We start from the raw sequence: 15,127 nt of genomic DNA on the forward strand, positions 1-15,127 counted from the left end.
ACGGTTTACTTCCGGTGCCGACAGAGATGGCCGCCTCGCTTCGCGTTCCTAGGAAACTATGCAGTATTTTGTTTTTTATGTGTTATTTCTTACATTGTTACCCCAGGAAATCTTAGGTTTTATTACATACAGTCGGGAGGAACTATTGGATATAAGAGCAACGTCAACTCACCAACATTACGACCAGGAATACGACTTTCCCGAAGCGGATCCTCTGTTTGGTCCACCACCCAGGACAATGGATCGGATCCCAGCAGAAGGGGCAGATGGAGCGGTCTTCTGGTCAGGCTCTGTAGACGGGCACATCGCGCACTACTCCCGAGCATACTACTCGCCAATGTCCAGTCTCTTGACAACAAGGTAGACGAAATCCGAGCAAGGGTTGCCTTCCAGAGAGACATCAGAGATTGTAGCATGGCTCACTCGGGATACGTCATCAGAGTTGGTACAGCCACCTGGTTTCTTCACGCATCGTGCCGACAGAAACAAACATCTCTCTGGTACGAAGAAGGGCGGGGGTGTATGCCTTATGATTAACGAGATGTGGTGTGATCAAAACAACATACAAGAACTCAAGTCCTTTTGTTCACCTGACCTAGAATTCCTTACAATCAAATACCGACCGCATTATCTACCAAGAGAATTCTCTTCGATCATAATCACAGTCGTGTATATCCCTCCCCAATCAGACACATCGACGGCCCTGAAAGAAATTCATTTGACTCTATGTAAACTGGAAACCACATATCCTAAGGCTGCATTTATTGTAGCTGGGGATTTTAACAAGGCTAATCTGAAAATAAGGCTACCTAAATTTTATCAGCATATCGAATGCGCGACCCGGGCTGGCAAAACCCTGGATCATTGTTATTCTAACTTCCACGACGCATATAAAGCCCTCCCCCGCCCTCGTTTCGGAAAATTTGACCACGACTCCATTTTGTTGCTCCCAGCCTATAGACAGAAACTAAAACAGGACACGCCCGTGCTCAGGTCTGTTCAACGCTGGTCCGACCAATTGGATTCCACGCTTCAAGATTGCTTCGATCACGTGGACTGGGATATGTTCTGCATAGTGTCGGACAATAACATTGATGAATACACTGATTCGGTGAGCGAGTTTATTAGCAAGTGCATCGGTGATGTTGTACCCACAGCGTCTATTAAAACATTCCCCAACCAGAAACCGTGGATTGATGGCAGCATTCGTGCAAAACTTTTAATCAGGGCAAGGTGACCGGAAACATGACCGAATACGAACAGTGTAGCTATTCCCTCCGCAAGGCAATCAAACAAGCTATGCATCAGTATAGAGACAAAGTAGAGTCGCAATTCAACAGCTCAGACACGAGAGGTATGTGGCAGGGTCTACAGTCAATCACGGACTATAAAAGGAAAACCAGCCCTGTCGCGGACCACGATGTCTAGCTCCCAGACAAACTAAACAACTTCATTGCTCGCTTTGAGGACAATACAGTGCCACTGACAGGCCCGCTACCAAAACCTGCGGGCTCTCCTTCACTGCAGCCAACGTGAGTAAAACAATCAAACGTGTTAACCCTCGCAAGGCTGCCGGCCCAGACGGCATCCCCAGCCGCGTCCTCAGAGCATGCGCAGACCAACTGGCTGGTGTGTTTACGGACATATTCAATCAATCCTTATCCCAGTCTGCTGTTCCCACATGCTTCAAGAGGGCCTCCATTGTTCCTTTTCCCAAGAAAGCTAAGGTAACTGAGCTAAATGACTATCGCACCGTAGCACTCACTTCCGTCATCATGAAGTGCTTTGAGAGACTAGTCATGGACCATATCACCTCCACCCTACCTGACACCCTAGACCCACTCCAATTTGCTTACCGCCCCAATAGGTCCACAGATGACGCAATCGCAATCACACTGCACACTGCCCTAACCCATCTGGACAAGAGGAATACCTATGTAAGAATGCTGTTAATCGACTACAGCTCAGCATTTAACACCATAGTACCCTCCAAACTTGTCATTAAGCTTGAGACCTGGGTCTCGACCTCGCCCTGTGCAACTGGGTCCTGGACTTCCTGACGGGCCGCTCCCAGGTGGTGAGGGTAGGTAACAACATCTCCACCCCGCTGATCCTCAACACTGGGGCCCGACACGGGTGCGTTCTCAGCCCTCTCCTGTACTCCCTGTTCACCCATGACTGCATGGCCATACACACCTCCAACTCAATCATCAAGTTTGCAGACGACACTACAGTGGTAGGCTTGATTACCAACAACGACGAGACGGCCTACAGGGGGAGGTGAGGGCCCTCAGAGTGTGGTGTCAGGAAAATAACCTCACACTCAATGTCAACAAAACAAAGGAGATGATCGTGGACTTCAGGAAACAGCAGAGGGAGCAGCCCCCTATCCACATCGACGGGACAGTAGTGGATAAGGTGGAAAGTTTTAAGTTCCTCGGCATACACATCATGGCCAAACTGAAATGATCCACCCACACAGACAGCGTGGTGAAGAAGGCGCAGCAGCGCCTCTTCAACCTCAGGAGGCTGAAGAAATTCGGCTTGTCACCAAAAACACTCACAAACTTCTACAGATGCACAATCGAGAGCATCCTGTCGGGCTGTATCACCGCCTGGTACGGCAACTGCTCCGCCCACAACCGTAAGGCTCTCCAGAGGGTAGTAAGGTCTGAATAACACATCTCCGGGGGCAAACTACCTGCCCTTCAGGACACCTACACCACCCGATGTCACAGGAAGGCCAAAAAGATCATCAAGGACAACAACCACCCGAGCCACTGCCTGTTCACCCCGTTATCATCCAGAAGGCAAGGTCAGTACAGGTGTATCAAAGCGGGGACCGATAGACTGAAAAACAGCTTCTTTCTCAAGGCCATCAGACTTGGGCTAGGTGGGATGCATAATTCAACTTTCTCAAACATACAACTATTTTACACCATTTTAACGATACACTTCTCCTTGATGTAACCACATTGTCCGATTTCAAAACATTAGATTATGTTAGGAGAGTACATAGACAAAAATAATCACAGCCATTTTCCAAGCAAGGACATGTGTCAATAAAACCCAAAACACAGCTAAATCTTCATCAGATGACACTCCTAGGACATTATGTTACACAATACATGTATGTTTTGTTCGATAAAGTTCATATTTATATCCAAAAACAGCATTTTACATTGGCACGTGATGTTCAGAAAATGTATTCCCACCAAAATGCCCGGTGAATGTGCACATCAATTTACAAAAATACTCATCATAAACGTTGACAAAATATATAACAATTATTTAAAGAATTATAGATAGACTACCCCTGGATGCAACCGCTGTGTCAGATTTTAAAATAGCTTTACGGAGAAAGCACATTTTTCAATATTCTGAGTACATAGCTCAGCCATCACGGCGAGTTATTCAGACACCCGCCAAGTTCGGGGCAACCTAAACTCAGAATTAGTATTAGATATATTCTCTTATCTTTGCTGATCTTCGTCAGAATGCACTCCCAGGACTGCTACTTCCTCAAGAAATGTTGTTTTTGTTCCAATTAATCCATATTTATGTCCAAATACCTCCGTTTTGTTCGTGCGTACAGATCACTTATCCAAAGGCATAACGCGCGAGCGCGGAACCAGAGACGTAAAGTCAAAATGTTCAATTACCGTACTTAGAAGCATGTCAAACGCTGTTTAAAATCAATCTTTTGGTATTTTTTGCGTAAAATTGCGATAATATTCCAACCGGACAATAGCGTATTCATTCAAGGAGAAAAAGAAGGAACAGCGTGCTCGCGTGACAGCGCATATCCAATCCCTTTGTTGCCATGCAGTCCACTCAGAAACTGAGCTCCTATACTCTGCCCAGTGACAGGAGAAGGCTCAAACCACTTTCTGAAGGCTTTAGACAGCCAATGGAAGCCTTAGGAAGTGCAACGTAACCCCACGGATACTGTAGTTTCGAAAGGGACTAGAAAGAAGAACTACAATTCTCAGATCCTCCACTTCCTGGTTGACTTTTTCTCAGGTTTTTGCCTGCCATATGAGTTCTGTTATACTCCCAGACACCATTCAAACAGTTTTAGAAACTTCAGAGTGTTTTCTATCCAAATCTACTAATAATATGCCTATTCTAGTTTCTGGGCCAGAGTAGTAACCTGTTTAAATTGGGTATGTTTTTCATCCGGCCGTGAAAATACTGCCCCCTAGCCCAGACAGGTTAAACAGCCATCACTAACATTGAGTGGCTGCCTCTAACATACTGACACATCAATACATCTAAAACCAAAAGCATTGTTTTGATTCAAAGCATTCTCTTTGACCTAAACCTCAACTGGAGAAAGAGTGTGACCATTGAACAAGATGGTCAGTTATCATGGCCAAGTCATATTGACAAAGTTGTTGTGAAGATGGGGAGAGGTTTGTCTGTTATAAAGAAATCTTCATCATTTTGGACACAAAGATCAACTGTACTACTTGTTCAGGCTTTGATCTTGTCCCATCTTGATTACTGTCCGGTAATAGGGTCAGGTGCAGCATAGAAAGACCTAGCAAAGCTGCAGCTGGCTTAAAACAAAGCAGCACGCCTTCCCCTTATCTTCACACACAGAACTAACATCTACAACATGCATGATAGTCTTGCATGGTTAAGGGTTGTGGAGAAATTGACTACTTCTCTTCTGGTCTCTTTAAGAAATATTTGTATGTTGAAAATGCCTAACCACTTGTATAAATGTATTGCATGCACTTTAGACAGACATACGTACATAGCCCACCAGACATACCAGTTTCTTCACGGTACCCAAACCAAAAACAGATTTAATGCATTGCTCAGTTATGTATAGAGACGTGTCATCGTGGAATCCTCTGCCACCAGAGGTTACTCAGGCAAAAAGCAAGTTTAACATACACTATATATACAAAAGTATGTGGACACCCCTTCAAATGAGTGGATTCGGCTATTTCAGCCACACCCATTGCTTACAGGTGTATAAAATCGAGCACACAGCCATTCAATCTCCATAGACAAACATTGACAGTATAACGCTTTACTGAAGAGCTCAGTGACTTTCAACGTGGCAACGTCATAGGATGCCACCTTTCCAACAAGTCAGTTCGTCAAATTTTTCCATATTAATGCCCATGATTTTAGAATGAGATGTTTGACGACCAGGTCTCCCCATACTTTTGGTCATGTAGTGTATTGTATCCCAGTGCCTCTCCTATTTCTAAATATCTAATTTAACTGTACTGTATATAATAATATGCATATGTATATATGAATACTGTGTAAATAGTATTTTTGTTGTCTCTTGTTGTCTCTGTACTTTGTCATGTATTTGTACATTTTATGTGGACGCCAAGGAACAGTAGCTGCTGTACGTGCAATAGCTAACGGGGATCCTAATAAACTAAACTAAACTTAGCAGATACTTTTCTCCAAAACAACTTACAGTACAGTGCATACATTTTTTGTATGTGTATGTGATCCTTGTGGCAATTGAACGCTCAACCATGGTATTGCTAGCCCCACAGGCTTACCAAATAATCCACACAGGACCAATTATTGTCTCTTTCAGGCGCTGTCTGAACTTAGTAGGGTTTGTAGGCTATACTCCCCAAAGGAGGTGTTGGACTGTTCCCTTAGTGTTAGAACTGTTCTGTAAACTATGAACCCCTCACAGTAATCCTTAGAGTCAATGAGAATGATAATTTGCACACATGCACACATATCCTTCGTAGTGGTGTCTGTAGCTGTATTATACATTTGAAGCATACTTCCCATATTAATCCAAGTCCTAGTTGTTTGAACCCAGCGCTGTGGACTTTGATACGCACTGCTTTACTATTGAATTCCGGTCTTCTTACTTAGTTTGTGTGTATATAGGCTATCATCCCTCTCCATAGCTCCTCATATCACTCTAACAATTTGAAGCTAGCCAGAGCCACCCTGACCAATGACATCATGGATTCCTTGAGGCCTAGGTCATTATAAATAAACAATATTTTTGGACATATCTCTCTGTCTCTCCCTCTCCTCCTCTTTCTCTCTCTCTCTCTTCTTCGTTCTCCTCCCCACTCTCTCTTTCTCCTCTCTCTCTCTCTCGCTCGCTCTGTCACTCTCTCACGCTCTCTCTCAGTCTCTCCGTGGCTGTATATGGTTGTGATGGGTGTGCTGCAGCAGTGGGGATGGAGATGGTCTCTGGGCTGGGCTAACGGAAGGGATGTGTCTCTTAGGGCTCTATTTGAACAAACTTGGTGCTGGCGGTGCCGCTACAGACTTGAGGGTGCGTATCTGTATTTTCACAACTGAAATTATGTGCGCAGTAGCTGGTGGTGGCGCAAAAGGACTAGGTTTTGATAAGTTGTGGACGTGTCAAGGCTTTACATCTCACTGGCCAATTGAAACATGCTCCATGGCTAAATATGTGGTTGCTTCAAGTTGTGTATTTACAGAGTCTCCCGAGTGAAACGGTGGACTAAAGCACTGCACCGCAGTGCTTAAGGCATCACTAGAGACCCGGGTTTGATCCCGGGCTGTGTCACAGCTGGCCCGGTCAGGGAGACCCAGACTCGGGGCACAATTGGCCCAGCGTCGTCCGGGTTAGGGGAGGTTTTGGCCGGGCCGGGATGTCCTCGTCCCATCGCGCTCTAGCAACTCCTGTGGCGGGCCGGGCGCCTGCACGCTGACCCGGTCGCATGCACGCTGACCCGGTCGCCAGTTGTATGGTGTTTCCTACAACACATTGGTGTGGCTGGCTTCTGGGTTAAGCGAGCAGTGTGTCAAGAAGCAGTGCGACTTGGCAGGGTTGTGTTTCGGAAGACACATGGCTCTCAACCTTTTCCTCTCCCAAGTCTGTACGGGAGTTGCAGCGATGGGACAAGACTCTAACTACTAATTGGGGAGAAAAAGGGGTAAAAAAAATGTTTTATATTAAAACAAATACAGTACCAGTCAAAAGTTTGGACACACCTACTCATTCCACATTTTTTCTTTATTTTTACTATTTTCTACATTGTACAATAATAGTGAAGACATCAAAACAATGAAATAACACATATGGAATCATGTAGTTACCAAAAAAGTGTTAAACAAATCAAAATATATTTTATATTTGAGATTCTTCAAAGTAGCCACCATTTGCCTTGATGACAGCTTTGCACACTCTTGGCATTCTCTCAACCAGCTTCATGAGGTAGTCACCTCGAATGCATTTCAATTAACAGGTGTGCCTTTTTAAAAGTTAATTTGTGGAATTGATTTCCTTCTTATTGCGTTTGATCCAATCATTTGTGTTGTGACAAGGTAGGAGTGGTATACAGAAGATAGCCCTATATGGTAAAAGACCAAGTCCATATTATGTCAAGAACAGCTCAAATAAGCAAAGAGAAACAGCAGTCCAGCATTACTTTAAGACATGTCGGTCAGTCAATCCGGAAAATTTCAAGTGCTGTCGCAAAAACCATCAAGCTCTATGATGAAACTGACTCTCATGAGGACCGCCACAAGAAACGAAGACACAGAGTTACCTCTGCTGCAGAGGATAAGTTCATTAGAGTTACCAGCCTCTGAAATCGGCAATTAACTGCAGATTGCAGCCCAAGTAAATGCTTCACAGAGTAAAAGTAACAGACACATCTCAACATCAACTGTTCAGATGAGACTGTGTGAATCGCGCCTTCATAGTCGATTAAAATGATTACACAATAACTTTTTTAAATAGGCTATGTCTAAATACAGTTACAGGCAACATACAGTGCCTTACAAAAGTATTCATCCCCTTTGGCGTTTTTCCTATTTTGTTGCATTACAACCTGTAATTTAAATGGATTTTATTTGGATTTCATGTAATGGACGTACACAAAATAGTCCACATTGGTGAAGTAAAATGAAAAAAATTACTTCTTCCAAAAATTCGAAAAAATTTAAAACAGAAAAGTGGTTTGTGCATATGTATTCACCCCTTTGCTATTAAGCTCCTAAATAAGATCTGGTGCAACCAATTAACTTCAGAAGTCACATAATTAGTTAGATTGCACACAGGTGGAATTTATTTAAGTGTCACATGATCCGTCACATGATCTCAGTATATATACACCTGTTCTGAAAGGCCCAGAGTCTGCAACACCACTAAGCAAGGGGCACCACCAAGGAAGCGGCACCACGAAGACCAAGTAGCTCTCCAAACAGGGACAAGGTTGTGGAGAAGTACAGATCAGGGTTGGGTTATAAAAAAATATCAGAAACTTTGAACATCCCACAGACCACCATTAAATCCATGATTAAAAAATTGAAACAATATGGCACCACAACAAACCTGCCAAGAGAGGACCGCCCACCAAAACTCACAGACCAGGAAAGGAGGGCATTAATCAGAGGCAACAAAGAGACCAAAGATAACCTTGAAGGAGCTGCAAAGTTCCACAGCGAAGATTGGAGTATCTGTCCATAGGTCCACTTTAAGCCATACACTCTACAGAGCTGGGCTTTACGGAAAAGTGGCCATAAAAAAGCCGTTGCTTAAAGAAGAAAATAAGCAAACACGTTTGGTGTTCACCAAAAGGCATGTGGGAGACTTCCCAAACATATGGAAGAAGGTACTCTGGTCAGATGAGACTAAAATTGAGCTTTTGGCCATCAAGGAAAACGCTATCTCTGGCGCAAACACAACACCTCTGATCACCCCGAGAATACCATCCCCAGAGTGAAGCATGGTGGTGGCAGCATCATGCTGTGGGGATGTTTTTCATCGGCAGGGACTGGGAAACTGGTCAGAATTGAAGGAATGATGGATGGCGCTAAATACAGGGAAATTCTTGAGGGAAACCTGTTTCAGTTTTCCAGAGATTTGAGACTGGGATGGAGGTTCACCTTCGAGCAGGACAATGACTCTAAGCATACTGCTAAAGCAACACTCGAGTGGTTTAAGGGGAAACATTTAAATGTCTTGGAATGGCCTAGTTAAAGCCCAGACCTCAATTCAATTAAGAATCTGTGGTATGACTTAAAGATTGCTGTACACCAACGGAACCCATCCAACTTGAAGGAGCAGGAGCAGTTTTGCTTTGAAGAATGGTCAAAAATCCCAGTGGCTAGATGTGTCAAGCTTGTAGAGACATACCCCGAGAGACTTGCAGCTGTAATTGCTGCAAAAGGTGTCTCTTCAAAGTATTGACTTTGGGGGGGTGAATAGTTATGCACACTCAAATGTTCATTTTTTTTTTGTCTTATTTCTTGTTTGTTTCACAAGAAAAAATATTTTGCATCTTCAAAGTGGTAGGCATGTTGTGTAAATCAAATAATACAACCCCCCCCAAAAATCTATTTTAATTTCAAGTTGTAAGGAACCAAAATAGGAAAAATGCCAAGGGGGATGAATACTTTCGCAAGCCACTGTAATTGCTCCCCGTGGGCGTATAATACAGACAAGGCAACTTAGACTATGGAGGGTTTTACACATATGCAAATTTTTCACAGGAGCTGTTCAAAGATCCAATATATAGAGAAATGGGGAATATCCACTCACCGTTATACTGATCCCAAATGTTTTATAAACATACAAACATCATTGAACCATCTTACAGATCCTATTTGCACTTCTCCCGAAATAGCAGACAAAATTGCATTGCATTTGAGCCATTTGCTTTCTCAGCATAAACCCATGGATGGGGAATCTTTCTAATAAGTTTGGTTTTTAATCAAATTAAACGAAAAACAATCAATGTGTTTTTTAAAACAGCAACAATATTTCAAAATCGGATCAAGTCAAAAGCATGATATCATAAATCACATCTATCATTCCATGAGCATAAGGCAATGTGTGCACGCATAGGCCCAAGGGCTCTCTGGCAGGAGGCATGGATGTTTGTCCCATCCATTGAAGATAGTTTATTAAATAAATACAGTAACCCTACAATAAGCCTAGTTATAACAAACATGTAGCCAATCTAGTTTGTTTTTATTGGCTTCAACATGGACATATTTGTCTACACACCTTGCATTCACATTTTTTAAATGCACTGCATGTTCGATTATTGGACATTGCCCAAATAATAAGATTAGCCTACCATCACCGTTAATATGGCTTGCTAGTGACTTTGCCACGTGAAAGGTAAACTAACAGGCAAATAGCCAGGCTTCAAGCTGATCGCTACGATTTCACAGTTAGGTCCAACAGATGAAAGTGGAAAGTAGGGGTTCGAAAATAGCATAGCGCTGGTCAAAGTTGCCAAAGAGCATGCGTTTGACACTAGCGTCTCCTTAACGCCAGCTGAAAATAGAGGCCCTAGTGTAAATATTTACCTCAAAGGTTTTATGGATGCTCCTACGCACTCAAGGCGTATACCAGCTCCACTTTTACCCAGCTCGGTCACTAAGGAATTCTAGGCCCTCGAAAAGCACCCTTTCAGACAAAACACTATAGGAATATGACAGAAGATTGACCTGGGTCAAAATACTATTTGTTTTTATTTCAATTTACATTTAGTGGGGTTTGCATTTTTGGCACTGTTGGTTCTGTTGTGCCAACCGAGCTAAATCAACTGCACATTAGTAATTGAAAGAAAAATGTTTGCCCTAGGTCTGATTATGACACATACTGTGGGAGAAACATTGGCACAGAATTATTTTTTATTTATAATAAAAAATTTAAAAAGTAACCTTTATTTAACTTGGCAAGTCAGATAAGAACAAATTCTTATTTACATTGACGCCTACCTCGGCAAAATCCGGACGACGCTCGGCCAATTGTGCTCCGCCCTATTGGACTCCCAATCACGGACGTATGTGATACAGCCTGCCCCCCATAGTAAGGATGTTATTGGCCATTCAAGTGTGAAGTAGTGTATATAAAACAGTGCTAATGCAAACAGTCTATAAAAGGTGTTATCACAACCAAGCTTCCCCATTGCAGGTTGAATACTGTATTTACAGTAATCTCACCTTCTCTCTCTCTCTTTCTCGCTCTCTCTCCTCCCTTTCTCCCTCTCTCTCTTTACTCTTTTAGGCACCTGGTAACGACATACCCCTGAAGTATGTAGAGACTATGGTGAGTTTGAGCTGCATCTTATATTCTATTTGGTTGGGTGTGTGTTATTTCATTTTTCTAGCTAAAACAACTCAAACCATTAAAAGAGGGATGAGGGATGCTTTTGCTCCATTGTGTTATTATCATTGTGATACAAGCCAAGAATCTTGACCAAGACTTTAAGCTCTTAACAATGCACAATACTTTTGGCTTTTTGTTGCTCAGGTAAAAACAACAGATATATGCATAATATACATTACCAGTCAAAAGTTTGGACACATCTACTCATGTCACGCCCTGACCTGAGAGAGCCGTTTTTCTCTGTTTGGTTAGGTCAGGGTGTGATATGGGGTGGGCATTCTATGTCATATATTTCTTTGTGTTTGGCCGAGTATGGTTCCTAATCAGAGGCAGCTGTCTATCGTTGTCTCTGATTGGGAATCATACTTAGGCAGCCCTTTTTCCCTCCTTCTGTTGTGGGATCTTGTTTTTGTACAGCTCAGTCAAAGCCTGCAGAACGTGACATTTGTTTTCCTTTGTTTGTTATTTTGTTTAGTGTTCTGAGTAATAATAAAATGTGATCATGAGCACTTACCATGCTGCACCTTGGTCTCCTCTCTACGACGATCGTCACAACTCATTCCAGGGTTCTTTATTTGTACTATTGTCTACATTGTAGAATAATAGTGAAGACATCAAAACTATCAAATAAAACATAGAATCATATAGTAATCAAAAACGTGTTAAACAAATCTAAATATATTTTATATTTGAGATTCTTCAAAATAGCCACCCTTTGCCTTGATGACAGCTTTGAACACTCTTGGCATTCTCTCAACCATCTTTTTCCAACAGTCTTGAAGGAGTTCCCACATATGTGACCAAATTCAGGAAACTAGGCGTATGTCGCAAGTCACAACTTAACAGGAGAGCTGTTTGAACGTAACATTTTTTTTTTAACAATGCGTTTTTTGGCAGAAATGCCTTCTCGAACATGTGACCTTTCATGTGCCTTAATATCAAGCTTGTATGCCATCTGTAAATACGAATAAAATTGTTAAATTATGAGCCTAGTTAGCAGAGCCACAGAAAAAGTGCAACCTTCCCACTGTTTAGCTAGCTAGCTACATGTCTTAACAAAAGACTCCACTCTATTTTTGACAAAGTATTTTCATTTCAAGTTAAAGTGTACTGTTAGCTAGCTAGCTAACGTTAGTTGGCTGGCTCGCTAACTAACGTTATGTCATGCGTTGGGATTCATTGTTTACCTAGCTACATTTTTTAACAACAGACTCTCGTCTTAGTGTGCCAGAGCGCAGAATAACTGATGCATTTTTGAACGCTCAACACCCATTGAATATGTCCGGTGTCAGTAAACGTCAGCAACAAAGCATAATTCAATTGTTACCAGTGGCACAGTTACAGTCACCAACGCTCTGGATAACATGAAAAAAGCCTAACCAGCTCTGCTAGGGCGAGTAAAATGGTCAGAGTAGGTGTTCTCTCATTATGTGTCTGGAAGTAGCTAGCCAATGTTAGCCAGTTTGCATGGGTGCTTGACTGTAGTTGTGAGGTCAGAGCTTTCGGAACAACCGTACTTATTGGCCAGAGCGTCCAGTGTGCGCTCTGAACGCGATAGGGCGATTAATGTTTTGGGAGCTGTTCTCTCTCTTTCTTAGATGTCTGGAAGTAGCTGGCAAGTTAGTACAGAATGGTTGGATCAACCCTTAAATAAATGGGTGGAGCTAAGGCTTAAGGGGGTGTGAACAATGCTGAATGGGTGTAGACAAAGAAGGGCTCTCCAATAGTTGTACAAAAACATTGAAAGACGGTTTTCTCAAAAGTGAGTTTACAAGTTGATCAATTTTCAAAGCATAATTACTTTCCCATTGGTTCCTCAAATGCAGTGTATGATTTACCATTTTCTAGCGATGAGTCTCCAATTTTATTCAATGTAAAAAAAAGAAATTCAAATGTTGCTACATAAGACCGAATCCAGGTGGTGAGTCACATACGCTGAGCACTTGCTGGCTGCTTTTCCTTCACTCTGCAGCCCAACTCATCCCAAACCATCTCAATTGGGTTGAGGTCTGGTGATTCTGGAGGCCAGGTCATCTGATGCAGCACTCCATCACCCTCCTTGGTCATATAGCCCTTACAAAGCCTGAAGGTGTGTTTTGGGTCATTGTCCTGTTGAAAAATAAATGATAGTCCCACTAAGTGCAAACCAGATGGAATGGCATATCGCTTCAGAATGCTGTGGTAGTCATGCTGGTTAAGTGTGCCTTGAATTCTAATTAAATTACTGACAGTGTCACCAGCAAAGCACTCCCACACCATCACACCTCCTTCTACATGCTTCACGGTGGGAACCACACATGAGGAGATCATCCGTTCACCTACTCTGCGTCTCACAAAGACACTGCGGTTGGAACCAAAAATCTCACATTTGGACTCATCAGACCATAGGACAGATTTCCACAGGTCGAATTTCCATTGCTCGTGTTTCTTGGCCCAAGCAAGTCTCTTCTTCTTATTGGTGTCCTTTAGTAGTGGTTTCTTTGCAGCAATTCGACCATGAAGGTCTGATTCACGCAGTCTCCTCTGAACAGATTATGTTGAGATGTGTTTGTTTCTTGAACTCTGTGAAGCATTTATTTGGGCTGCAATCTGAGGCTGGTAACTCTAATGAACTTATCCTCTGCAGTAGAGGTAACTCTGGGTCTTTCTTTCCTGTGGTGGTCCTCATGAGAACCAGTTTCATCATAGCTCTTAAGGGTTTTTGCAACTGCACATGAAGAAACTTTAAAAGTTCTTGAATATTTTTCCATATAGACTGACCTTCATGTGTTAAAATAATAATGGACTATCGTTTCTCTTTGCTTATTTGAGCTCTTCTTTGTCACAACCTGATCTGTTTCACCTGTCTTTGTGCTCCCCTCCAGGTGTCGCCCATCTTCCCCATTATCCCCAGTGTATTTATACCTGTGTTCTCTGTTTATCTGTTGCCAGTTAGTTTTGTTCGTCAAGCCTACCAGCGTTTTTCCCCTTGCTCCTGTCTGTTTCTAGTTCCTGTTTTGACCATTCTGCCTGCCCTGACCCTGCCAGCCATTCTGTACCTTTTCACACCACACTGTTTTATTGACCTCTGCCTGCCCTGACCCTGAGACTGCCTGCCATTCTATACCTTTTGGACTCTGATCTGGATTACTGACCTCTGCCTGCCCTCGACCTGTCGTTTTGCCTGCCCCCTGTTCTAGTAATACACTTTTGTTACTTCGACACTGTCTGCATCTGGGTCTTCCCTAAAACGTGATAGTTCTTGCCATAATATGGACTTGGTCTTTTACCAAATAGGGCTATCTTCTGTATACCACCCCTACCTTGTCACAACACAACTGATTGGCTAAAACGCATTAACCTCTTGACGACCCCTTCGAGATAAAATCCCGTTAACGGGATTGGTTGGACAACAACCAGTGAGATAGCACGGCGCGAAAAAAAAAAAAAGAATCTCAAAATTAAAATTCAAGTATTATACGGTATTTTAAAGATACTCTACTCGTTAATCCAATCACATTGTCCGATTTCAAAAAGGGTTTACGGTGAAAGCAAAACATTAGATTATTTTAGCATAGCACCTTAGCAAAAAAAAAGCCATTTTCCAAGCACGGATAGCCATCACAAAACCAGATATACAGCTAACATTAAGCACTAACCTTTGACAATCTTCATCAGATGACACTCCTAGGACATCATGTTAGACAATACATGCATTTTATGTTCGATGAAGTTCATATTTATATCCAAAAACCCAATTTTTACATTGGCGCTTGACGTTCAGATAATGTTTTCTCCCCATAACCACCGGTGAATAGGCACATTCATTTACAGAATAACTCATAAAAGTTGCCAAAATGAATAACAATTATTTAAAGAATTAGAGATAATCTACTCCTTTATGCAACCACTTTGTCAGATTTCAAAATAACTTTACGGAAAAAGCACATTGTTCAATATTCTGAGTACAGAACTTAGCCTTCAATGCTAAGCTTTACAGTTAGCCTACAACCACGGCGTCGACAAATCGAAAAAAATATGTTC

At 42.4% G+C, this 15,127-nt stretch overlaps 1 protein-coding gene across 13 annotated transcripts in view; it reads left to right on the plus strand.

Annotated features, from left to right (window-relative positions):
- tns1b (tensin 1b) overlaps positions 1 to 15,127 on the plus strand; it is a 313,864-nt gene that overhangs the window by 194,538 nt on the left and 104,199 nt on the right. For 10 of the 13 annotated variants that reach the window (XM_014164411.3, XM_014164404.3, XM_014164408.3 and 7 more), the window contains one exon: positions 11,003 to 11,044. The exons of the other annotated variants lie outside the window; for them this stretch is intronic. In XM_014164411.3, the coding sequence (XP_014019886.1) occupies positions 11,003 to 11,044 (42 nt within the window). The remainder of the gene's footprint in view (positions 1 to 11,002; positions 11,045 to 15,127) is intronic. 13 annotated transcript variants of the gene reach the window in all.

Source organism: Salmo salar, chromosome 21 (assembly GCF_965601325.2).
Source record: "Salmo salar chromosome 21, fSalSal1, whole genome shotgun sequence".
Taxonomy (NCBI): domain Eukaryota; kingdom Metazoa; phylum Chordata; class Actinopteri; order Salmoniformes; family Salmonidae; genus Salmo; species Salmo salar.